Here is a 26,227-nt window from a genome sequence, read left to right as displayed (position 1 = left end):
AAGACATATATATATATATATATATATATATATATATATATATATATATATATATATATATATATATATATATATATATATATATATATAATATATATATATATATATTGTTTAATTCACTCGAATAAAAAAAACTTTTTTCTTTGAAAATACCGAGGCTCCTTGAGACTATGAAATAATTTTCAAGCTTTAGAAATTCCTTCATCTCCCAAAAAAATCATTTTGTTCTGTCTACAAATAATAGCACATATTGATTTTTACATTTCTTTGTTTAAGTTCTTTAAAACTTATAACATTTCAATGTTATAATGGGGAGTCATATTTTGTGGAGTATGATACCTGAATCAGCTCCAAGGTGCCACTCTTTTAGGTTGTTCAAAAAAGTATTTAAATTTTTTCTGGCTTCTTAGAAGCTATTTTATTTTTTTATCTTTTTTGTGTAGTTTTTTTTTCTGTACTGGTGCGTTAAACGTACACTTTTATATACTAATGAGAGACGAAACCCGCCAGACTGGTTATTTTCAAGAGACCGCTATTGAGAAATGGAATGCAGAGTAGTTTTCATTGCGTTTACGATATTTAAACTGTTGTTTTTTGGGGTTTAGGGGGGAAGGTACCTTGGTTAGGTATGGTATTTAATATATGGTATGCTTTACCCCCCCCCCCCACCCCACCCCCTAATGTGCAAATATATAGCCCAATTTTTTTTAAACTATTATATATTCATCCAATTTTATTTTATTTCATTAGCATTAACTTTCTTTTTTTCTCATATAGCCTAAAGTATATTTAAAAACTACAAGAAAAAATCAAAACAACGAAATAATTATTTTAGGCATTTATTTGTTAGCCAGTGCACACTCGAGGGTACTTATCTGTTATAGCTACAACACTCAAGTTCTTCATCTCACTAGAACCGGTTTTTCTGACCTTGTATGAAATTCATTTAGTCTGTGATCTGTATTCATAGAAGATAGTGTTTGACCATGGATGTTAAAATGAAAATTTGGTTAGATTAGGTTAGGTTAGTTTCCATAGTTTTGATAATGAAGTATTTTCATCATATTTTGATATATTTCATTATATTGAGGTTCAGAGAAACCGGTTCTACTTAGATGAAGAACTTAAGTGTTGTAGCTATAGGAGATAAGTACCCACTCTAGAATTTGGATCTACAGGTACGGGGTTGAAACAACTGAGACGCTTGGGAGATAGATAGGATATGTATATAATTTGGGCTGTATATTTACACATTAGAGGGGGGGGGGGGGGTGCGTGTTAAGTATAGCGGGGCTGCAGGCAAAATGTATTCTAACCTAAACAAAATACCAACTAAATATTTATTAAAATATAGCTACACTGTAGTTTTCCACTGAGCCGAAGCTAATTGTCTCGGTACTGGTGCATTATGCGGGCACCGCGAAGAAGTCAAGTTTGGTTAATGCTAATGAAATAAAATAAAATAGTATGAATATATAATAGTTTAGAAAAAAATTTGGGCTATATATTTGCACATTAGGGTAGGGGTAAAGCATAGCATATATTAAATACGTAACCTAACCTAAGTACCTTTTTTCACCCCTTCAGCCCCAAAATACTGAAGTTTAAATATTCAGAAACCACGCTTTGCCATCAATTTATCTAGCAAATCACCCGTTGTCTGCTAATGAAATAGCAGTTTGACAGGTTTTGTGACTGGTTTGTTTGATACAGTATATAGCGATGCCCGCATAATGCACCTGTACCATTGTCTCCGTATACAAACAGCAATAAACCGGTTTTTTTCTGATTTTATAGATTCAAATTCTCGAATATGTACTGGCTAACACATAAGTACCTTGTTTTATAATATGCAGGATGTTTTTATTAATCAGATTACCATATTCCCCTCCAGTATTATCCACTTTTAAAAATCATTTCAAATAATATTTGATAAATTACGCCCTACAGAGATGAATTCCGGATTGAGATGATAACTGGTTTAACATAGCAGCTATAAGGTTCCTTCACATTGAAAACGTAAGACTTTACGTTACGTTTAGTCCTAAGGTTGTTACGTTTCATGTTACGGGTCTTACGTTTATGTTCCTTCACATCGAAAATCTTCCCTTCACACTGCAACGTCGATTTTCAGTGCTACCCATGCAAAAAAGTGGGTTTCCTTGTTGTGCAAGGAAGGGGGCTGTTTTTTCCCTATTCTAGGTTTTTACCATACTGATTCTAACGGTACACTTTTCATTTTGATCTGATGCCATTTTAGAGGGTCTTCAGCCCTTTTTTTAAACCACCATAGATTTCCTTTTGAAATTAACTTTTACTTTTAAGAAGACCCAAAATAATAGTTACCATTCCTGAATCAGTGTCAGATGGCATATTTTTTCACTAGGTTTTTTTTTCTAAACGCGTTTTTTAACTTTTGGTTACTATGGGCTGTAGCTCGCTCTTTATTCATCCCTGTGGGTATCCCAGTCCAACGCTAAACTTCTAGAAGTTAACACTGGCAAAGGGAAAGGACACTGCATGGCAGTTTCCAAATTTCTTTATTTCTCTAAATCTCTTCATTTTTCTCTTTAGTTTCAGTTTCATGACGGGCATGTCTTTTTACACATTTTTAATAACTTTATGTTAAAAAGCGTCTCTTTACCTTGTTTTTCACCATCTCCCATAGAATTCAGACACATAATTATAGCTATTAGATTTTTTTTTCAAAGAAAATCTAAAACCAGTTACTACATTTCAAAACAAAGCCATAGAAATGTCAAAAATATTTTCTCATATCATGTTACTACTCTGGTACTAGTGTTATTATTGTTAATTATTTATATTGCTGGAATATTTATTTTTTTTAGACCTACTAGCCATTTTTTCATATAATTTAATGCTTACCTTAAAGAGAGAAAAAAAAGCTTTATTAAGTTCGTCTATAAAACTAAAAATACACTGAATGACTAAATTACTTTTTGACTACCTTCATGATCTCCATCTGCCACTCTAACTTTGAGTCATCTGGTACTTTATTCAGATGAGGTAACAGTGATTGTAGAAAGTACCACTCCAGATCATGCTGTTCATCGCTGTTGTTTTTTTTTGTTTTTTTTTTCATGCTTGCTGTTCCTTCAGGTCTGTTTGATCTCTAGACACAATCTTTGTTCTATTATGAGACTGCTAGACTGCAAACAAATTAAACATATGTAATAAATAAGATTGAATTGATCACTACCTAACCATACATCGAAGGGGGGGGATTTCTACGGTATACATTTTTCAAGGGGAGGGATTTTGCGGGAAAAAATAATACATAATAAAAAAATATAGAGATAAGAAAATAATAAAAACTTGGAAACTTTTAATTAACAAACATTTTTATTGTCTTTTTATAGTAGCCAAAGTTATAATACATACGACAAAACATGGTCACCGCTTGATTTCTCCGTAATTTTTCCTGGCCATAATACTGCCCCATCCAATCCAATTTTGCCACAATGGCAATCTAAATTTGCCACTCTAAATTTGAGTCATCTGGTACTTTATTCAGATGAGATAACAGTGATTGTAGCAAGTACCACTCCAGATCATGCTGGTCATTGCTGTTTTTTTTTGTCAATTGCTTGCTGTTCCTTCAGGTCTGTTTGATCTCTAGACCCTGTCTTTGTTCTATTAAGAGTTTGATTTTGGCTTGTTGATGCATATATATGTTGCCTACTAGAAACTTGGGATATCTGTTTAATTGTTAATGAGAATTTCTTCGCTAGGGGTAATGTAATCAGCATCATTCACCTCATCATAGTTACAGGCTGCTAACTGCAGCATGTGAAAACATCTTGATCAGGAGATTTGGCGAAAATACTTGTTGTATAGTTCAAGGGATTCTCACTAGAGACACCCCCTGCACACTCTGAATAAATTTCCACTGATATATCTTGAACAATGTTCCCTGTTGTCTTACGGTTCCTTTCAATTTTGTGTTCAGAAAGTAAGTTCATTCTTTGTACAAACTTTTGGTCTTCTGGCCTTAAGCTTACACTAGCACCAAATCCACATGTAGATCTCCCTTTTTTCTTTAGGTGGACACAGTGGTCTCTGAGGTCCTCAAGCTCCCCCATCTTTTCATAACTAGAAAAAACCACAATGACTACTAAATTTTTCAAGTTTTAAACTTTAAACATACTCATTTTATAGCCCAATTTTTATTGCAGCTTATTCGTAAAATATATTTAGGTAATTTTTCTCCTCAATAGCAAGAACTCCATACCTGATTAATTCTATGGAGCAACAAAAAACGAATTTTTTGGGACCACAGAAAGTCAAGGATCACTTAGAAAAGAAGTAAAATTGATTGTGCCTTACATCAAATTTATTGAAACAAGTACTTTGCCTACACCCAATTATAAAACATTTGTAAGGGTACTAACTGAATTATTATCATTTCTTTGCTACTACAATACTTCAATGCATAAATACTCAATAGACTCTACTGTATTTCCATTTGTTTATCAAAGTTGAGTGTCACTTAAAACCTGTTCGTCATGGACCAAAAAACCATGCATATTCAGTGTCCTGATTGGAAGCTTTAAAATACAATACAATTTGTTGTGTTTGTATCCAATTTTAAGGTTGCTTTGGGTCCAACTAAAATTAGTCAAAATCAACTTTTACTTGAAGACAATATCCACACACAGGTGTTTGGGGAAATGATGACATTGTATTTACTATTCTCTTTTTTTTTCCTTTTTTCAAAGTTCATATTTTTCTATGACATTTTCCTTCTTTTCAGACTTAGTTCTTAAAGATCTCACATTACGTAGATCTAATGACCAAAAATTAATTATAACTGTGTCATTCAAATCTTTGTACTAAATGGTTTTATCCTTCATTTAAATTCATGTTTGGTAGTTGATATATCTTTCTGTGTCAACAAATCCATACAAATATATTTCAACACCACAAAAAAAATTGCTGTAGGCTACTGTGAATACGCTGGCTGTTGTGAATTCCATAAATAAAATTTTTACATATTGGAAATGTAAATAAAGTGGTGTTGTAAAAAAATGATTTAAAATATATAGCCTATGATATAAACAAAACTTTGCAGATCATTTATTCTTGTAATATTTTTGTACTTATTTCCAATCAAAACTTAGGTAATATTGTACACTTTTATCATTTTGAGAAAAAACAAATAGCCTTAAACCCAATCATGGGGAATGGCAGTACAATAGCCCGTATTGAACCCAATCATGAGGATTGGCAGTACAATGCAAGGTAGCATTACAGATCAGCAGCTTTGTAGGAGAATTAAATGAAAAAAACAAGTTTTTTTAACTGAAAGTAAGGAACGACGTTAAAACTTAAAACGAACAGAAATTAGTCCGTATATGAAGGGGGCTGTCCCCTCCTCAACGCATCGCTCTTTACGCTAAAGTTTTTTTATTGTTTAAAAAAATAGAGTTGTGAGAAAGTCAAACTTTAGCGTAAGGAGCGAGGCGTTGAGGAGGGACAGCCCCTTCATATACGGAATAATTTCTGTTCGTTTTAAGTTTTAACGTCGTTCCTTACTTTCAGTTAAAAAACTTTTTTTTTTTTATTTAATTTTTGAACGTTTTTGAATTAATGCAGGTTCTGATTTTGGCTCACCGTACACGAATAATTAATACAAAATTTGCATATTATATTTGGTTAAATGGCTTTCTCGAAACTTGTTTAATTTTATTTATGAACGTTTTTATTAGTAATAAATATACGTAACTTAGAATTAACTTACGTAACGAACTTCTATATTAATAAATTTTTAACACGTATACTAGGGGGTTCGCCCCCTAGTCAATACCCTGCTCTTTAAACTATAGTTCGAATTTTTTTTCAAGTTCTTTAAAAATGACCTCTTAATCACAATAAGTTGATCAGTTGAAAAACTTGTTTTTTTTAATTAATTCCTGATCTTTTTCTTTAATAATGCTGGGAAATCCGGCGCCCCCTTCATAGCAATGTCCCTTCCCCCATGAAAACTTCCTTCATGGAAAGATCCTTCCATATAGCCCCCGACCCTCTCCTTCCCCCACCTACCAGAAAAAATCTCCTCTGAAAAAGTCTGTATACTTCCCAATAACCAATACTATATGTTAACATTGAGTAAAGTTCATAATTTTCAGCCCTCCCCCTGGGGACTTTGGGGGATCAAGTCATCCTAAAAGACATTTTTATCATATTTTCGACCATGCTGAACAAAATGGCTATCTCAAAATTTTGATTGGGTGCTTTCGGGAAAAAAATGAGCGTGAGAGGGGGCCAAGTTGCCCTCCAATTTTTTTAGTCACTTAAAAAGGGCACTAGAACTTTTAATTTCTGTTCAAAGCCCTCACACGATATTCTAAGACCACTGGGTCGATACGATCACCCCTGGGAAAAAAAACAAAAAAAAACCAAACAAACAAACAAATAAACACGCATCCGTGATTTTTCTTCTGGCAAAAAATACAAATTTCCACATTTTTGCAGATAGGAGCTTGAAACCTCTACAGTAGGGTTCTCTGATACGCTGAATATGAGTATAGTCCTTCTATTGAATTCTGCCACTTTATGTTCCTTCCGGTTTTTCTGGTAGGTAAAGATTTCTACAGGTCATTACACCTTTCAAAGAGACGGGTTTTCTATTGTGACATCGATTTTTTGGAGGTCAAACTCATGGATACATGTTTATTTATTTTTTTTTTTTTAAACTGGTATTTTTGAAATGAAGTCAATAGCACTTTTCAGAAAACCGTGAATTTAGGAATGTAATTCCAATTAATAATAAACTTTGTGTGGACTCAATTTTTGATCTGGTTAAGTGGGTATAATCTGGTGTGGTTTGTTATTGCGAGAGGATTACTCAATTTACATCTTAGTGTTAACTGAGCAATGACTAAAGGAACATTTGAAGGTGGAAAAAAAAGGGGTAATTAGCGATTGGATAATTTTAACAAGAAATGACCGAAAAGTGTTTTGGTTTGCACAGTGCTGTCAATTTTAAATAGTTTAGAAATAAAAAAAATTAACAAGAAATGGTTGAAAAGTGTTTTGAGGGACTTGAGTTGCACGAGGGTTCAGTTACATGCGGATTCAGTTACACGGGGATTAGTTAAATGGGGTCGAGTAGCACGGAGGTTCAGTTGTACAGGGTTTCGGTTAGCCAGGGGTTCAGTTACACGGGGGGTTCAGTTGCACGGGGGTTGAGTTAAATGGGGATTGAGTTCCACGAGAGTAGTGCTTTGTCGTGGTTTAGCTTGTCACAGTTTTAAAAGAGCTTTACAGGGATTGAGAGACTCAGTTGCCGGATTCCGTGTGGTTTTTCTTTACTTGGTGGTCATTAAAAACTAAATTTTTGTGTTAAATAAATAGTTTTTGTATCTTTTAAAAGAGCTTTACGGGGATTGAGAGACTCAGTTTTACCTTGGCACAGTTACATTTTCTTGATTTTTCAAAGTTCATTTTTAATTTCTTTCGTTGAAATCCAAGAGTTGGAATATTTCAGTAGTGTTTGGTTGTGGTTTACCTTGTCACAGTTACATTTTCTTGCTTTTTCAAAGTTCATTTTGAATTTGATTCGCTGAAATGCAAGAGTTGGAATATTTCAGTAGTGTTTGGTTGTGGTTTACCTTGTCAGAGTTACATTTTCTTGATTTTTCAAAGTTCATTTTGAATTTCTTTCGTTGAAATGCAAGAGTTGGAATATTTCAGTAGTGTTTGGTTGTGGTTTACCTTGTCACAGTTACATTTTCTTGATTTTTCAAAGTTCATTTTGAATTTCTTTCGCTGAAATGCAAGAGTTGGAATATTTCAGTAGTGTTTGGTTGTGGTTTACCTTGTCACAGTTACATTTTCTTGATTTTTCAAAGTTCATTTTGAATTTCTTTCGTTGAAATGCAAGAGTTGGAATATTTCAGTAGTGTTTGCTTGTGGTTTACCTTGTCACAGTTACATTTTCTTGATTTTTCAAAGTTCATTTTGAATTTCTTTCGCTTAAATGCAAGAGTTGGAATATTTCAGTAGTGTTTGGTTGTGGTTTACCTTGTCACAGTTACATTTTCTTGATTTTTCAAAGTTCATTTTAAATTTCTTTCGCTGAAATGTAAGAGTTGGAATATTTCAGTAGTGTTTGGTTGTGGTTTACCTTGTCAAAGTTACATTTTCTTGATTTTTCAAAGTTCATTTTGAATTTCTTTCGTTGAAAAGCAAGAGTTGGAATATTTCAGTGTCACAGTTACATTTTCTTGATTTTTCAAAGTTCATTTTGAATTTCTTTCGTTGAAATGCAAGAGTTGGAATATTTAAGAAGTGTTTGGTTGTGGTTTACCTTGTCACAGTTAAATTTTCTTGATTTTTCAAAGTTCATTTTGAATTTCTTTCGTTGAAATGGAAGAGTTGGAATATTTCAGTATTGTTTGGTTATTGTTTAAAGTGTCACATTTAAATTTTATTGATTTTTTAAAAGTGAATTTTTATTTTATTTCTTTTAAATGATGTAGTTTTATTAGTTAATAAGTTTCTGTTTGTTTTTTACATTGTCACAGTTAAATTTTATTTATTTTTCAAAGTTCATTTTGAATTTCTTTCGTTTAAATGCAAGAGTTGGAATATTTCAGTAGTGTTTGGTTGTGGTTTACCTTGTCACAGTTACATTTTCTTGATTTTTCAAAGTTCATTTTGAATTTCTTTCGTTGAAATGCAAGAGTTGGAATATTTCAGTAGTGTTTGGTTGTGGTTTACCTTGTCACAGTTACATTTTCTTGATTTTTCAAAGTTCATTTTGAATTTCTTTCGTTGAAATGCAAGAGTTGGAATATTTCAGTAGTGTTTGGTTGTGGTTTCCCTTGTCACAGTTTCATTTTCTTGATTTTTCAAAGTTCATTTTGAATTTCTTTCGTTGAAATGCAAGATTTGGAATATTTCATTAGTGTTTGGTTGTGGTTTACCTTGTCACAGTTATATTTTCTTGATTTTTCAATTTTCAATTAGAATTTATTTAGTTGAAATTAAATATTTTTAATATTTCATTTGTGTTTTTTTGTTTTTTAACTTTTCACATTTAAATTTTATTGTTTTTTAAAAGTTCATTTTGAATTTATTTCTCTGAAAATCAAGAGTTGGAATATTTCAGTATTGTTTGGTTGTAATTTACATTGTCAAAGTTACATTTTCTTGATTATTCACAGTTCATTTTGAATTTCTTTCACTGAAATTCAGGAGTCTAAATATTTCAATTTTGTTTGGTTATGGTGTACCTTGTGAAAGCTCCTTTTTCTTGATTTTTCAAAGTTCTCAGTGACTTTCAGTAGATTTCTATCACTTGTTGGACTATTTCTGTGGTGTGTGGTCGTGGTGTACCTTTTCTAAGTTACATTTTCTTGATTAGTCTTAGTTCTGTTTGAATTTCTGTATTTGTAATGATAGTTTTGGACTATTTCAGTAGTGTTTGCTTGTGGTTTACCTTGTCACAGTTACATTTTCTTGATTTTTCAAAGTTCATTTTGAATTTCTTTCGTTGAAATGCAAGAGTTGGAATATTTCAGTAGTGTTTGGTTGTGGTTTACCTTGTCACAGTTACATTTTCTTGATTTTTCAAAGTTCATTTTGAATTTCTTTCGTTGAAATGCAAGAGTTGGAATATTTCAGTAGTGTTTGCTTGTGGTTTACCTTGTCACAGTTACATTTTCTTGATTTTTCAAAGTTCCTTTTGAATCATTCAAGAAACGTGATTAAACACGTTTTTAAACTACATGCTATTTGCATGCCTTTCCTTAGCACCTTTCCAAACGAGCGGGGATTCCCCGCTGGTTCCTACACATTGCAAAAAAGTGAGCAGTACGAAAACTCCCCGTTTTCAACCAGACTGGTTTTTAGACAACACACCCACAGAGATGACACACACACATAGAGACGAGACACGCACAGACACGACACACAAACAGAGTCATAGTGAGAGAGATATCCAAAAAGCTAGGTTGATCTAGGTTCACTTAGAGTTGCGCGCCACTCTAAGTGAACCTAGATCAACCTAGCTTTTTGGATATCTCTCTCACTATGACTCTGTTTGTGTGTCGTGTCTGTGCGTGTCTCATCTCTATGTGTGTGTGTCATCTCTGTGGGTGTGTTGTCTAAAAAACCAGTCTGGTTGAAAACGTGGAGTTTTCGTACTGCTCACTTTTTGCAATGTATAGGAACCAGCGGGGAATCCCCGCTCATTTGGAAAGGTGCCAAGGAAAGGCATGCAAATAGCATGTAGTTTAAAAACGTGTTTAATCACGTTTCTTGAATGATTCAAAATGAACTTTGAAAAATCAAGAAAATGTAACTGTGACAAGGTAAACCACAAGCAAACACTACTGAAATATTCCAACTATTGCATTTCAAAAAAAGAAATTCAAAATGAACTGTGTAAAATCAAGAAAATGTAACCGTGACAAGGTAAACCACAGCCAAACACTACTGATATATTCCAACTCATGCATTTCAGCGAAAGAAATTCAAAATGAACTTTGAAAAATCAAGAAAAAGTACCTGTGTCAAGGTAAATAACAACCAAACACTACTGAAATATTTTAACTCTAGCATTTCAACGAAAGAAATTCAAAAAGAATTTTGAAAAATCAAGAAAATGTAACTTTGTCAAGGTAAACCACAACCAAACACTACTGAAATATTCCAACTCTTGCATTTCAACGAAAGAAATTCAAAATGAACTTTGAAAAATACCACCCACGCGTGAAATAGTCCAACTCTTGCATTTCAACGAAAGAAATTCAAAATGATCTTTGAAAAAACAATACATTTTAAATGTGACATTTAAACCCTTGACCAAACAATACTTAAACAAACCATATCTTGCATTACAACTAAACAAATTCGAAATAAACTTTTAAAAATCAAAAAAATGTAACTGTGACAAGTTAAACCACGACCAAACACCACTGACAAATTACAACTCTTGAATTTCAAGGGAAGAAATTCAAAATGAACTTTGAAGAATCAAGAAAATGTAACTGTGACAATTTAAACCAAAACCAACATCGACTGATAGAGTAAACATATATATATTAATAGTAAGAAATACAACATGAAAAAAGAAAAATAAATACACATAACAAGTGACATGCACATCCAAAAAAAAAAACTACTGAAATATTCCAAATATTGCATTTAATATAAATAAATTAAAAATTAACTTTTAAAAATCAAGAAAATTTAACTGTGACAAGGTAAACCACAACCAAACACTACTGAAATATTCCAACTCTTGCATTTCAACGAAAGAAATTCAAAATGAACTTTGAAAAATCAAGAAAATGTAACTGTGACAAGGTAAACCACAACCAAACACTACTGAAATATTCCAACTCTTGCATTTCAACGAAAGAAATTCAAAATGAACTTTGAAAAATCAAGAAAATGTAACTGTGACAAGGTAAAACTGAGTCTCTCAATCCCCGTAAAGCTCTTTTAAAAGATACAAAAACTGTTGATTTAACACAAAAATTTCGTTTTTAATGACCACCAAGTAAAGAGAAACCACACGGAATCCGGCAACTGAGTCTCTCAATTCCCGTAAAGCTCTTTTAAAACTGTGACAAGCTAAGCCACGACAAAGCACTACTCTCGTGGAACTCAATCCCCATTTAACTCAACCCCCGTGCAACTGAACCCCGGTATAACCGAAACCCTCGGGTAACTGTACCTCCTTTAACTGAACTCTCATGCAACTCAACCCTCCATGCAACCCATCCCCCGCAAAACACGTTTCAGTCAATTCTCGTTAAATTGACAATACGCTCCAAAACATCACTTGTGTATTATACAGTACATCTCTCAAACCCCTTAAAGATCTTTTAAAAGATACAAAAACTACTGATTTAACACAAAAATTTCGTTTTTAATGACTATCAAGTAAAGAAAAATCACACAGAATTAGGCAACTGAGTCTCTCAAACCCCTTAAAGCTCTTTTAAAAGATACAAAAAAATTCGTTTTTAATGACCATCAAGTAAAGAAAAATCACACGGAATTAGGCAACTGAGTCTCTCAAACCCCTTAAAGCTCTTTTAAAAGATATAAAAACTACTTATTTTAACACAAAATACAAGCAAGCAAATAACATTGGAATTCCTATACACGCAAGCAAATAACTGAGTTATTTTTAAGTCACAATTTTTCAACTTAAAATCATTCTAATTATAGCATCCCATTCCTCATACTTTAATTACCTGTTACGCTTTCTTAACCATCGGAAGTTTAACCAACGTAAATTAAGTTATAGACAATACTGGTTTTTAGAAAAACTGGAATAAAGAAAAACCACACGGAATACGGCAACTGAGTCTCTCAATCCCCGTAAAGCTCTTTTAAAACTGTGACAAGCTAAACCACGACAAAGCACTACTCTCGTGGAACTCAATCCCCATTTAACTCAACCCCCCGTGCAACTGAACCCCCGTGTAACTGAACCCCTGTATAACCGAAACCCCTGTGTAACTGTACCCCCTTTAACTGAACTCTCATGCAACTCAACCCTCCATGCAACCCATCTCCCTCAAAACACTTTTCAGTCATTTCTCGTTAAATTGACAATACGCTCCAAAACATCACTTGTGTATTATACAGTACATCTCTCAAACCCCTTAAAGCTCTTTTAAAAGATACAAAAACTACTGATTTAACACAAAAATTTCGTTTTTAATGACCATCAAGTAAAGAAAAATCACACGGAATTAGGCAACTGAGTCTCTCAAACCCCTTAAAGCTCTTTTAAAAGATACAAAAACTACTTATTTTAACACAAAATACAAGCAAGCAAATAACATGGGAATTCCTTTACACGCAAGCAAATAACTGAGTTATTTTTACGTCACAATTTTTCAACTTAAAATCATTCTAATTATAACACCCCATTCCTCATACTTTAATTACCTATTACGCTTTCTTAACCATCGGAAGTTTAACCAACGTAAATTAAGTTATAGACAATACTGGTTTTTAGAAAAACTGGAATAAAGAAAAACCAAACGGAATCCGGCAACTGAGTCTCTCAATCCCCGTAAAGCTCTTTTAAAACTGTGACAAGCTAAACCACGACAAAGCACTACTCTCGTGGAACTCAATCCCCATTTAACTCAACCCTCGTGCAACTGAACCCCCTTGTAACTGAACCCCTGTATAACCGAAACCCCCGTGTAACTGTACCCCCTTTAACTGAACTCTCATGCAACTCAACCCTCCATGCAACCCATCCCCCTCAAAACACTTTTCGGTCATTTCTCGTTAAATTGACAATACGCTCCAAAACATCACTTGTGTATTATACAGTACATCTCTCAAACCCCTTAAAGCTCTTTTAAAAGATACAAAAACTACTAATTTAACACAAAAATTTCGTTTTTAATAACCATCAAGTAAAGAAAAATCACACGGAATTAGGCAACTGAGTCTCTCAAACCCCTTAAAGCTCTTTTAAAAGATACAAAAACTACTTATTTTAACACAAAATACAAGCAAGCAAATAACATGGAAATTCCTATACACGCAAGCAAATAACTGAGTTATTTTTACGTCACAATTTTTCAACTTAAAATCATTCTAATTATAGCATCCCATTCCTCATACTTAAATTACCTTTTACGATTTATTAACCATCTTAAGTTTAACAAACTTAAATTAATTTATAGAAAATACTGTTTTTTATAAAAACTGTAATAAAGAAAAACCACACGGAATCCGGCAACTGAGTCTCTCAATCCCCTTAAAGCTCTTTTAAAACTGTGACAAGCTAAACCACGACAAAGTACTACTCTCGTGGAACTCAATCCCCATTTAACTCATCCCCCGTGCAACTGAACCCCCCATGTAACTGAACCCCTGTATAACCGAAACCCTGTACAACTGAACCTCCGTGCTACTCGACCCCATTTAACTAATCCCCGTGTAACTGAATCCGCATGTAACTGAACCCTCGTGCAACTCAACTCTCTCAAAATACTTTTCAACCATTTCTTGTTAATTTTTTTTATTTCTAAACTATTTAAAATTGACAACACTGTGCAAACCAAAACACTTTTCGGTCATTTCTTGTTAAAATTATCCAATCGCTAATTACCCCTTTTTTTCTCCACCTTCAAATGTTCCTTTGGTCATTGCTCAGTTAACACTAAGATGTAAATTGAGTAATCCTCTCGCAATAACAAACCAAACCAGATTATACCCACTTAACCAGATCAAAAATGGCGGTCACACTAACTTGATTATTAATTGGACTTTCAGTCCTACATTCACGGGTTTCTGCAAAGTGCTATGGACTTCATTGAAAAAATACCGCTAAAAAAAAAAAAAAAAAAAACATGTATCCATGAGTTTGACTTCCAAAAAATCGATGTCACAATAGAAAACCCGTCTCTTTGAAAGGTGTAATGACCTGTAGAAATCTTTACCTACCAGAAAAAACCGGAAGGAACATAAAGTGGCAGAGTTCAATAGAAGGACTATACTAATATGATGGTGTGATTTTCATTAAGGTTAAATATCTTTTAGGGGGTCTTTCCCCATTTTTTCGAAAATCTACCAAATATTCTAAGGCACATAACTTTTGATAGACAGGATTAAAATTAATTTAACTTATATAATTGAAATCAGAATTAAAATCTGATTAATTTGATGTATCTATTGATATCAAAATCCTGTTTTTTAGAGTTTCGGTTATCATTGAGCCGGGTCGCTCCTCACTTACAGTTCGTTACCACGAACTGTTTGAAATGGCTTCATAAACTTAAAAAAATACCATTAGATTCCTTATTTTATGCTCTTTTCCTGTATCACACTTGTGTTTCTGAAAGTGCACCTTATCTTCCCTAATAAAGGTCCTGGATATATCCTTAAGATAGCCTATATAAAACTTCTACATTGCCAAAGAAATTAACTTCTCAATTTTTCTCAATGATCATAAATCCTTTTCATTTAAGAGGATGTTATGAAACTAGATCAAGGTATATATTTAAGTGTGCCAAAGTAGGTTATATCCTAATCTAAATTTATTCTTGCTTCAACCTCATAAAGAACATTTTAAATCCTGAGTTAAAGTTACAAAACTAATCTCCTAAATATCATTTTAAGTGATTAACCGTACCACAACAGGCTTTATTTTAACCTCAAACCCAAATAGAATTAAAAAACCTAGCAATATTTATCAAAGTATAGCCTATCCTAGCCTAGGCCTACAAATCAAGACAGTCTATACTTACGAATTTCTTCCCTGCTGATGAAAAAATTGGCTCAGACTTTCCAAAGAATTTAGTTTAAATTGCTTGTCCTTGAAAACAGGGTCCTTTGAGCTATATAACATTCTCTAGCTTCTACAAACTCAAATATTTTTTCATCTAAGTTCCATTTTGCTAAAACGTATACCATAGAGACGTAAACGTAAGAAGTTGAAATATTTTGAACTTCTTCCGTCAGAGCTCTAGCATTGCGTTTTGACTTACGGATACGTTAACTTAAGGTCTTACGAAGGGTTATGAGCCTTACGGAAGGCTTACGGAGTTCAGTGTGAAGGGGAGAACGGAAAGCCAAAATTCAATGTGAAGGAACCTATAGTGTATGACTTGATGGCTGTAATGGGGAAGTACATTATTAGCGCTGTATATGGGACAATCAGGAGGGGGAGGGTGCATTTGCCAGTGAATTTATTAGTATATTTTGAATGAGCATAAAAAGGAATCATCGGTAAATGTCAATTATACAATAACCACTCGAGAAGTGAAGTTTGGTGAATGCTAATGAACTTAAACAAAATGTGACGAAAATACAATAGTTTAGTAACAAAATTATGAAAACAACCACAAAGAATTATGGAAGGGGTCCGCCCAGAGCGCATTATATTAAATACTTAACCTAACTTAACCAAAATAAAAACTAAATGTTTAGTTAAACTATAGCTATAATGGATTTTGCAAAGGTAGCCATTGTCTGGTTAAAAAAGTTGCTTAACTAGTTTTTGTCACGTGTTCGCATCACAAATTCTCGAGTGGTTATTGAATAATTGACAAGTACCGAATCATCTAGTGTGTTCGCCTTGTCCTTTTGTCAATTATGGAATTCTTTTAATTTTGCTCATAGATTTCAGAGGTTTTGCCCCATATTTCCATAAGTCAAACACATCATTCCTTAAGCGATGTCAGAAATGAAAGCGAATTAACCCCATTTTTTCTGGTGTTCTGTCAAATTTAAAAATGTCTTAATTCAAATTTAAAATTTTCTTATTTCAAAAATTTCAAGCCAGAGAACGAAGAGTTTTTACATGTAAACTTTCCGTTTCTTAGCCTTATCTGGTGTTCTCTGTCAAATTAAAAAAATTCTGAATTTAAATTTAAACTTTTGTTTCTAACATTTTAAGCCAGAGAACTAAGAGTTTTTATATGTAAACTTTCCGTTTCTTAGTGTTATAGTAGAAAACCGAGTGAAAAAAATTGAATCTCGTCTTGATTCAATTTTTTGTTATTTCAATTGCTAACTTTAAATAATAGTAAACTTCAGTGGGGTATATCTTATTTATTTTATTTTTTCTATTCCAAATCCATCTCGAAAGAGTGCCCAATAGCCTGAATTATAACAACAGCTTTATTTGATTTTTGTTTGGGTATTAGGGAACCGATAATGGTACTCCTATGGTGACTGGTTTGCAATGCAAACCAGTCACGAAATAGACCGAGACGCGTGATGAAAAACAGTTTACGCTGCTTTGTGGGATATTAACATAGGCAAGAACTATATTTAAACTGTTGTTTTTTTGGGGTTTAGGGGGGAAGGTACCTAGGTTAGGTTAGGCTACGTATTTAATATATACAATGCTTTACCCCCCCCCCCCTAATGTTCAAATATATAGCCCAAATTTGTTTCTAAACTGTTATATATTCATCCTATTTTATTTTATTTCATTAACATCAACCAAACTAGCACTATATAAAAGAGTGCGTTTAGTACCATAAAGTCACCATAATGTCAAATAAAGTCCAAGTACCATAGTTAAATAATAGAGTACCATGAAGTCACCATAATGTCAAATAAAGTCAAAGTACCATAGTCAAATAATAGAGTACCATAAAGTCACCATAATGTCAAATAAAGTTCAAGTACTATAGTCAAATACTAGAGTACCATAAAGTCACCATAATGTCAAATAAAGTCAAAGTACCATAGTCAAATAATAGAGCACCATAAAGTCAAATAGCCTTCCAAGCGTAAAACTACCGCAATAAATCACCATCGATAAATAAACGAAACAGAAAACAAACAGAAATTACAATAAACAATCGAGTCAAACTCAAAACGAGCCAAAATTAACACGAGTACAACCCCCATGTCCTCTCAAGACCAGAACATAATTTGAATTTTACTGAAAACAAAAAACCAACGACCGTGGATTGGCAATTTAATATACATATACTGATATTTATTCCTTACAGTTTTAACATATTTTTTTTTATTTATTAAAGTAAGAAAAGTGAAAGTATTTATAATATATTTTTGTTTCAGTAAAATGTAAGTTATGTTCTGGTCCATGTAGTGTATTTACAATAGGTATCCACCGGTAAGAGGGGGAGACTGGAAATCTTACCCTCCTCCATATAAAGACTGATACTATATTTTGAGAAAAATGCAAAAATTCACAATATTTTGAGAAAAACTATTTTTTTTTTAAGCATTGGTATCACCAGGGATTAGAGGGACACAAGAAGGAAATTTTATTTTTGCTACTTATTGTATGATAAAAATTCGGTCTTTTTATATATGTTTTCTTTTTATTTTGGGGGGTAGGGGTGGAACACTTTCCCTAAAGCTGTTGGAATTAAATTAAGTTAGATATACATTTTTTCCCATTCATATTTTTGTAGGTGATACATTATAGCGTTATCATAATAAGCAATCCATGTGAATAGGTTGAGGTTGTATGAATACATTTATCCGGGAATCCCATTTTACCAGAAGCATATTTTAGCTTAGCCACGTGCCCCTATTTGTGACAGGTGGGATTTTTCCACGCATTAATGGTTTCCCCCTTCGCTCGTATTAATTATCTTTCATTTACAGATCAAGTCGTTCCCCAGTTCCTTCCATGTCCGGGTGCAACTCAGGTTGTTTACAATACAGTCCGTCAAATTTCACATTCAGCAGAGGATCTGACGCGTTACCCATTTGATATGGCTGTATTTGACCATCCTCGGATCAGCGATTTGGGATTTTCTCATGGTTTTGGTCCGCCAGGTTTAGCATATTCATCTCCCGTTCCGCCAACTGATACCAAAATTGAAATGCGTAGCTCCTCAGCACTTGATCCAAAGTTTTACGGATGCCATAACGAACAAACTGCGGAAAAAAGACCCGCATCAACTTTAGACATGAAACCAAAAAAGAAAAAACGCTCCAAGTCCCCAGTCAAAGAAATAAATCTAGAAACAAAGATAACCCTAAGTGCTATGATAAAAAGTGAAAAAGCAAATATTGATCTAAGTCCTTTACAAGTCACTCCAATTACTGCCTCTGTCGAAACGAGTCAAAATTCGGGGAACAAAGAGAAAGTCATCAATTCTAGTTCTGCCGTATCAACTGCCACCAGTGATAAGGAAATAAAAGTAGAGAATGTAGAATGGCGTGCAAAGAGCTGTGAGCCAACATTATCAGAACCCCTGGATTTAAGCATTCGACCAAGGAGTAAAACATTACCAACTTGTGCAAAAGACACATCAAAAACCTTTGTATCCAAGAGTGATAGACTGGAACAATCAATAAACAATATTAAGCAACACCAGCACAATCCAGAATCGCTTGAAGATATTCCAAAAGACATAGGTATGTATTATACTTTGATTGATAATTCTACTTCGTGGATTCAGATAAATTGCTCTAGTTTATTTTACTGTACCCTTTGGCTACTGACAGCTTCATGGGTGGTGTAGAGTAAATGCTTTTCACTGTAATAGCTTAATTTTTTGTTTTTGTAATTACAGTCCAAGACTACCGTAAAACTTGATCTTACCCAAGGCCGCCCACTTTCAAGACAAGTGTACATTAGGTGGCGCGCGCCACGGTAAGAGGTGTGTTGTAGCAAGCGGCTTCGCCGCTTTGTTGTAGCAAGCAAGTGGTAGAGAGGAGTTGAGCCCTCTGATCTTAAAGCTTAATCTCAATAGCTCGACTGAATTTTTGTTTGCGTAATTTCAGTCCATAACCTTAGAGCTTACGTGCAGGATTGCCACCAGTGTCTGAAACTTACTACCTTACCAAAATAAAAAATGCTGCAAGCCAAAAAGCTACTGTGTTCAGAACGATGGGATGTCCATTTTCAGCCACTTGGTGTATATCTCAGAAGGACACGTATGTCACATGGCTGCGCCTAGTTTGGCACAGTTTTCGCCACGCTTGGCATAGTTTCCGCCATGCTTGGCACACTTCCGCCACGCTTGGCAAGCACCACCTCGGGTACGTATTTTTTTGTAAATACGTTCTGAGACCGCACGGGCTATACATGACGTTCGACAAAAAAAAAGGAGAAAATATGATTAAATTAACCAAGAACAACCACATAATAACCACTGGCTGAAAATCTCCCTCGTTTCACCCCCTCGCCTTAGAATTGAAATCACCCCCTCGACTTAGAATTTTTCACGTGTGGTACTGGACGGACAAAGTAGCATAAAAACAGGTAAAAAATTGTTAAATTTGTGGATTTTTTTTATTCTTCAAAATCCACTAAGTTTATTGGGAAAATACTGCTTTATTTAGATCTGCTCATAACTCAATACTTTGGAAAAAGATACTACAAATGTGCTGTTTGTGCCATTCCTGCTTACACTACGCAAATTATAGTTGTTGCATTTTCAGATTTCTGTTTAAAATCAAGGTTATTTTTTTGAAAGTAAAGAGCAAACTTGAAACTTAAAGCGAACAAAAATGATTGCTTCGAAGTCAATGCAAAATACAAAACCAGCGCAGATAAACTGAGTTTCAAAATTTCTCTATAATTATGGAATTAAAAAAAACTAACATTTGTGACTTCTTTTTTTACAGTAGAATACTAAAGGACTTCGTATTAGGATTTGAATTTGCTTTATTTGGTACGACCTTTGATTTTGCTTGATTTGTGTGCCGTATTTTTATTTTGTATACAGACCTGAAGTGAAGGTGTCTGTCTAGGACCATAACCTGATTTTAGGATCCACATCAGACCCATGTCTCCCCTAGAATCTCAAGTTTTATAAAGTTTCTCCTACTTTTGTATTTATCATATTTGCCTATTTTTATTTTAATTAGCCCCCCCCCTTAAATAAATTCCTGCGTACATAGCTGGCTGGGAGAAAGAGAAATCACTATGTTGCACCAGCTGACTATGACAATGGGGATATTAGTTTCACTGGAGCAGTACAAGCAGGCACGTGTACATGAATTTATTTAATGGGGGGGGGGAGGTGAAAACTAGAACAGCAGGTGAACTATAGAAAAACATACATATCTGCGGGGGACTTTCGGGTCCTATTTTTGGTAAAAAAAAAAAAAACTATTGTTGCATTTGCGCAGCGCAGCGGTCCTATAAATTGCTTTGTACTTACCTGTCGGAATGCAAACATGTGAAGAGATACACGGCAACCGTGCGAAAGTGTATGGCAACCGCCAGTGGCGGATCCAGAGGGGGGGGGTGAGGGGGGTGCCCCCCCCTCCCTAGCGTAGTCTAAAATAGTGTAATTTACTTAATTAATTCAAGTTTGCGTTAATCAAACTTGCTCCTAACGCAAGTTTACTGCATCAACCTATTTTGCGCCCCCCCCTAAATTTATTTTTTTGATCAACCTATTTTGCCCCCCCCCCTAAAAAAAACCCTGGATCCGCCCCTGGCAACCGGGCATGCAAGGGTATTAGTTCAAAATCAATTGGCTGTTTATGAATTGTGGTTTAAAAATATTTTAAGTATGTCCGGGACAAAATAATCTCCTTTTTCATGGCTCACATTCAAGGCCGTATCCAGGGGGGGGGGTTCAGGGATTTGAACTCCCCCCCCCCCCAGAAATGTTTGTAATACTCATTTTTGTACAATACAAAATTTTGATGCGTTTATAAAGTATTTTTTTTGTAAAACTCCCCGAAAAAAAAAACTGGCACTGGTGCATTATATCCAACACAGCACTATAGACTGTACAAAGAAATACTAATGGACACCCGTCAAACGGATATTTACAAGAGATAAATTGATTGCAAAGCGCGGTTTCTCATTGAGTTTACAATATTTAAAATGTTGTTTTTTGTGATATAGGGGGGGAGGTAGCTAGGTTAAGTTAGGTTACGTATTTAATATATGCTATGCTTTACCCCACCCCCACCCCTACTAATGTTCAAATATATAGCCCAAATTTGTTTATAAACTATTATATATTCATCCTATTTTATTTCATTATCATTAACCAAACGTGACTTCTTTCGTGTGTTGGATATAATGCACAACCGAAAATCCTTTTGTAATCCCCTCCTCGTTCCCCCCGAGACAAAATCTTGGATACGGCCCTTATCACAGTAGCTTAAATTGGCACTTATTTGTGACGCACTCTTTTCTTACTTAAAAATGACTAGAACTTGAATTTTCCCTTCAAATGAGCCGGTTCCAAATGCTTAACGACACAACCGCAGTTTTGGTGCGACCTCCCCTGAAAACAAAACTAATAAACACATATGTATGACTGTTGTTCTAAGAAAAACGAAGTTTACTATTTTCATAGATTAATTAAAACACTTTTTTTTTACTGAAAAAAATGTGGATGTTTTTACTTTTATAACTTTAATAAATCAAATAATATTAACAATTTTGATGACTAAATATCAGTATATGTATATTAAACTGACAATGCACATTCATTTGTAATTTTTCAGTAAAGTGGAAATTTTCTCCTGGCCTTGGGAAGGCTCAGGGGTTTTGCGCCCAACTTATCTTAATTTCTGCTTGTTTTGAGCTTGAATCGATTATTTATTGTAATTTCTGTTCGTTTTGGGTTTCATTTATTTATCGATACTGATTTGTGGTAGTTTCACGCTTGGTAGATTATTTGATTTTATTTTTGCTCATTTTTTGTTAAATGGAGTTTTTTACTTTTTTTGAAAAACTTATTTTGTGGAAAAGTTTTTAAAATTAATTTCTGTTCTTTTATATTGACATAGTCTTTTCAGGGAAAAAGAAAATAATACTTTAAATATTTTCGTTTTTTAAGATTTTATAGTTTTGCCTGCTATTTGTATGCTGGAGAAAAATTTTCAGCATTTTTTAACAACATACACCCTTTTAAAAATCTGGACACAAATAGTAGGGGAGACTGGGGTAATGGCGGTCAGCGGGTAACGGCGGTCACTATGATTTCTCGTAAAGTGGATAACGCAGATTCACACCGATGGGTGCTGCCATCTCGAGACAGTTTATGGAAATACTACTAGAGTGCTCGGCATCTTGCCAGCCTTAGTTTGTCTGTTGTGTAAGAAAGACTGTTTTGACGTTTCACCTTATAAGACAGACAATAGTTTAATCCACTATCAGCTCTTTCTGTTTACATTTCACGGAACGAGACTTATCTCGCAATAACAAGGTAAGTCATATTGTTGTATCATGTACCATTTTATTAAGGTTTAAGTTCTGATATTCTGATTTTTAGTCGTTAAATAATAACCATGCGGTTGGGGTAATGGTGGTCACCGCGCTAGGGGTAATGGCAGTCATGACCGGCATTACCCCATTAGTACTCATTTTTTTTCTATGTTTCAGATGCCCAGAAAATACATAAGGAAAACAGATAAAGCTGCATGGACTGCAGAGGACTTAAAGAAAGCAAAGACAGCCATTTCTAGAAGATTATCCATTCGAAAGTCTGCTGATCAATTCAACATACCATTCAGCACGTTGCAAGAACGAACGAAGAGTGGGATTGATTCCGATTCAAGCTTAGGCAAGAAGTGTGTCTTCCATCCTGTTCACGAAGCAGCTCTAGCTGACCATGTAAAAACTTTATCAAAGATTTTTTACGGCATCCCTGCACTGAAGTTAAGAAAAATTGCATTTGAATATGCAGAAAGAAACCTATTAAGCCATAGATTTGATAATGAAACAAAAATGGCCGGCTTGGATTGGATGTAAGGATTCATGGACAGAAACAAAATTAGTGTGCGCAAACCTGAAGCCACAAGCATCGGAAGAGCCATTGGGTTTAATAAAGAGGAAGTAAATCGTTTTTTTCCAAAATTTAACAGGCTATGGATAAATACAAATATAAAGATACCAATTATTGGAACGTAGATGAAACAGAGATCACCACTGTGGAGGACCCTGGTCTAATACTGGTAGAACACGGCCAAAAGCGTATGGGTTCTATAACAAGTTGGGAAAGGGGAAAAAACATCACAGTTGTGTGTGCAATGAGTTCGGGAGGGCTTTATGCTCCACCAATGTTCATATTTCCTCGAGCTCGTATGTCCCCACTCCTAGAAAAAAATGGGCCACCTGGATCAGTTTACTCATGCTCTAAGACAGGCTGGATCAATGAAGAACTGTTCGTTGTTTGGTTAAAAGACTTTGCTCAGTTTACTCATGCTAGTAATGACACCGAAATGCTTCTTATTCTGGACAATCATTCCACTCATTGCTCAGCTGAAGCATATGATATTTGTAGGGAGAAAGGGATTGTTATGGTGTCACTATCGCCCCATACATCACATAGACTTCAGCCTCTGGATCTAGTATTTTACTCGCCTTTGAAGGCTGCTTACAAAAGGGAATGTGATTTGTTCACGAAATCCAGGAATTTAGTAAAAATAACCCCTTACGATGTAGCAGAGATATTCAATAAGGCATATTCACCAGTTGCTACGATTGCAAAGGCAACAAGTGGGTTCAAAAACACTGGGATCCATCCTCTTAATCCAGGAGTTTTCACAGATGAGGATTTTTTGGTAGAGGACATCCTCCAGAAGAATCAAGACTTAACGGCTGTTTGTGTGGACGTTTCCTTGAAAGCTACTGCAAATGAAGACATCGTAAAAGTAGGCCGATACGAGGTCACGACTAAACAAAACTTAGAATCCTCTGTCCTACGTGATGAAGTTCATATTCAGCCTAACACACAAATTAATGTGTCTATACAAGAGATTTCTCCTCTACCTGGATGCAGTAATTGGGCTGATAAGCCAAGAAAAGGAGCGATACAAAAGCAACATTCTCATATCTTGACTTCAACACCGATGAAAATCCTGCTTCGAGAAAAAAAAAAAGCGAGAAGAAAAAGAAACCAAGATCAAGGAAAAACTAAAAAGGAAAGAAGAAAAGAACTAAAGAACTAAGCGAGTAAAAAAAGAATTTAAAGGAGAAAAGAAAAAGCCTGCTGTTCCTGAAAGAAAAACACAAAAAGTGGAGCAAAAGAAAATGATCAGGAAACTTTTTGAATCTGACTCCGACACTTCAATTGATGAGAAAAATCATTTGTGAAGACGAATCAGAAAGTGAGCTATGTTTGACAGAGATCGGCAAAGAAACCTGTTTCTGTTGCGAAGACACCGGGAAAGATGGAGAAATGTGGTATCGGTGCACTTCTTGTGCATTATGGGCACATCAAGAATGTTCTGGATGGGACAATCCTGAGGGCTATTTATGTGACATGTGCTCAAGAAAGTAAAATTGACTTAAAGTTTTGCAAGCTCATAAGTTATGTGAATTTTTTTTTTTGGCGCTTTAATTATTTAAGCCGTTTTTTGCTATGGAAATATGTTTTTTTTTTTTTTTTTTAAAATAATTGATTTCTAATTATGCCCATACTTTCAATTACATTTTTGTAATTTACTAAATAATGAATTATTTAACAATATAAATATGATGATTTCAATTTAACGTGTTTATGTCATTAAAATTTCCCACATTTTTTTATTTACAGCCCTTTAGTAGAACATGACATTACCGACTGCCATTACCCCTATGATAGGGGGTAATACCGGTCAAAGCTGGTTTGGCAAAACAATGCTTAATGCTTATATGTAATCTTGATTAAGGCTCAATTCAAGTATTCAATAGGTAAAATATACTATGCTAGAGATTTAACGTGTTTAGGTTTGAATTTTATCTTTCTTTTAATTTTTATTCTCATTTTGCCTTAGGTGACCGCCATTACCCCACTCTCCTACTCTTTAATTTAGTTTCATACCTCCTCTAGTTGACCTGAAATGGAAAACTTGATACCATTCGCAAAAAAATCTGTTTACTTTCTTGGATAGCTTGGATACACTTACGCTATTTTGATTTGGTTAAATTTTAAGAGCAGAAATAGGGGGGTTGGGAGGGTGGGAGTGGAAGGGGGATTAGTTGCCCTCAAATCACTTTCGACTATTAAAAAGGGCATTAGCCCTTTCCATTTTCAATCGAATGAGCCCTTTTCAAATTTCCCACGACAATTCCTTCGATACGAAATGCCCTGGTCTAAACAACAACAACACCAAAAAATAATACATAATACCCATTTCGATCTTTACTATAAAAATGTCAAGCCTTCCAATCACTTTTGACTATTAAAAAGGGCACTAGGCCTTTCGATTTCCAATTGAATGAGCCTTTTTGGAAACGACAAAGCTTTCTATAAGCACCTTATATGCCCCCAGGGAATAAATTACAACCCTTACCCTAAGGTCAGTTAGGGGGATGTTAGGGTGTCATCCTCTAAGACCGAATTTCCAGAACTTTCAACTACGTTAAACAGCATGGCTATATAAAAATTTTGATTAGATGTGTTTGGGGAAATGGTGGGCGTGAGAGGGGTGTTAGTCGCCTTCCAATCACTCGACTATTAAAAAGGGCGCAAGCCACTCCAATTTACAATTGAATGAGAACTTTTCGAAGTTTCTACGACAACTTCTTCGAAATGAAGTGACCTGCTCTAAAGGAAAACATTAATAAATAATACATTGTGCCAACATCGTTTTTATATGCCCCTAGGGCATAACTTAAAACCCCTGCCCTGAGGGCTGTGGGGGAGTGTCCTCCTCTTCACTTAGTCCCCGTTTCTTGTCTCGTTCTCGAGTGTCCCCGTTCTTTATTTAGGCAGCGCGATTGTGCTGCCTATGATTTATACAACAACTTTCTATATAAACCATGAAAGATCTTAAGCCGAACTGGCCAGCCATGACAAAAACCAACAAAGAGAAAAAT

At 34.6% G+C, this 26,227-nt stretch overlaps 1 protein-coding gene across 3 annotated transcripts in view; it reads left to right on the top strand.

Moving 5' to 3' along the window:
• Positions 1-26,227, top strand: part of LOC148940362 (uncharacterized) — a 210,374-nt gene that overhangs the window by 14,836 nt on the left and 169,311 nt on the right. For all 3 annotated transcript variants that reach the window (XM_089106167.1, XM_089106166.1, XM_089106165.1), the window contains exon 3: positions 18,106-18,864. In XM_089106167.1, coding sequence (XP_088962293.1) covers positions 18,106-18,864 — 759 coding nt within the window. The remainder of the gene's footprint in view (positions 1-18,105; positions 18,865-26,227) is intronic.

This window comes from Artemia sp. Qi Xiang Cuo, chromosome 20, assembly GCF_049724085.1.
Source record: "Artemia sp. Qi Xiang Cuo chromosome 20, ASM4972408v1, whole genome shotgun sequence".
Classification (NCBI taxonomy): domain Eukaryota; kingdom Metazoa; phylum Arthropoda; class Branchiopoda; order Anostraca; family Artemiidae; genus Artemia; species Artemia sp. Qi Xiang Cuo.
The sequence above is the reverse complement of the archived record's forward strand: the minus strand, read 5'-3'. Positions and strand labels throughout refer to the sequence as shown.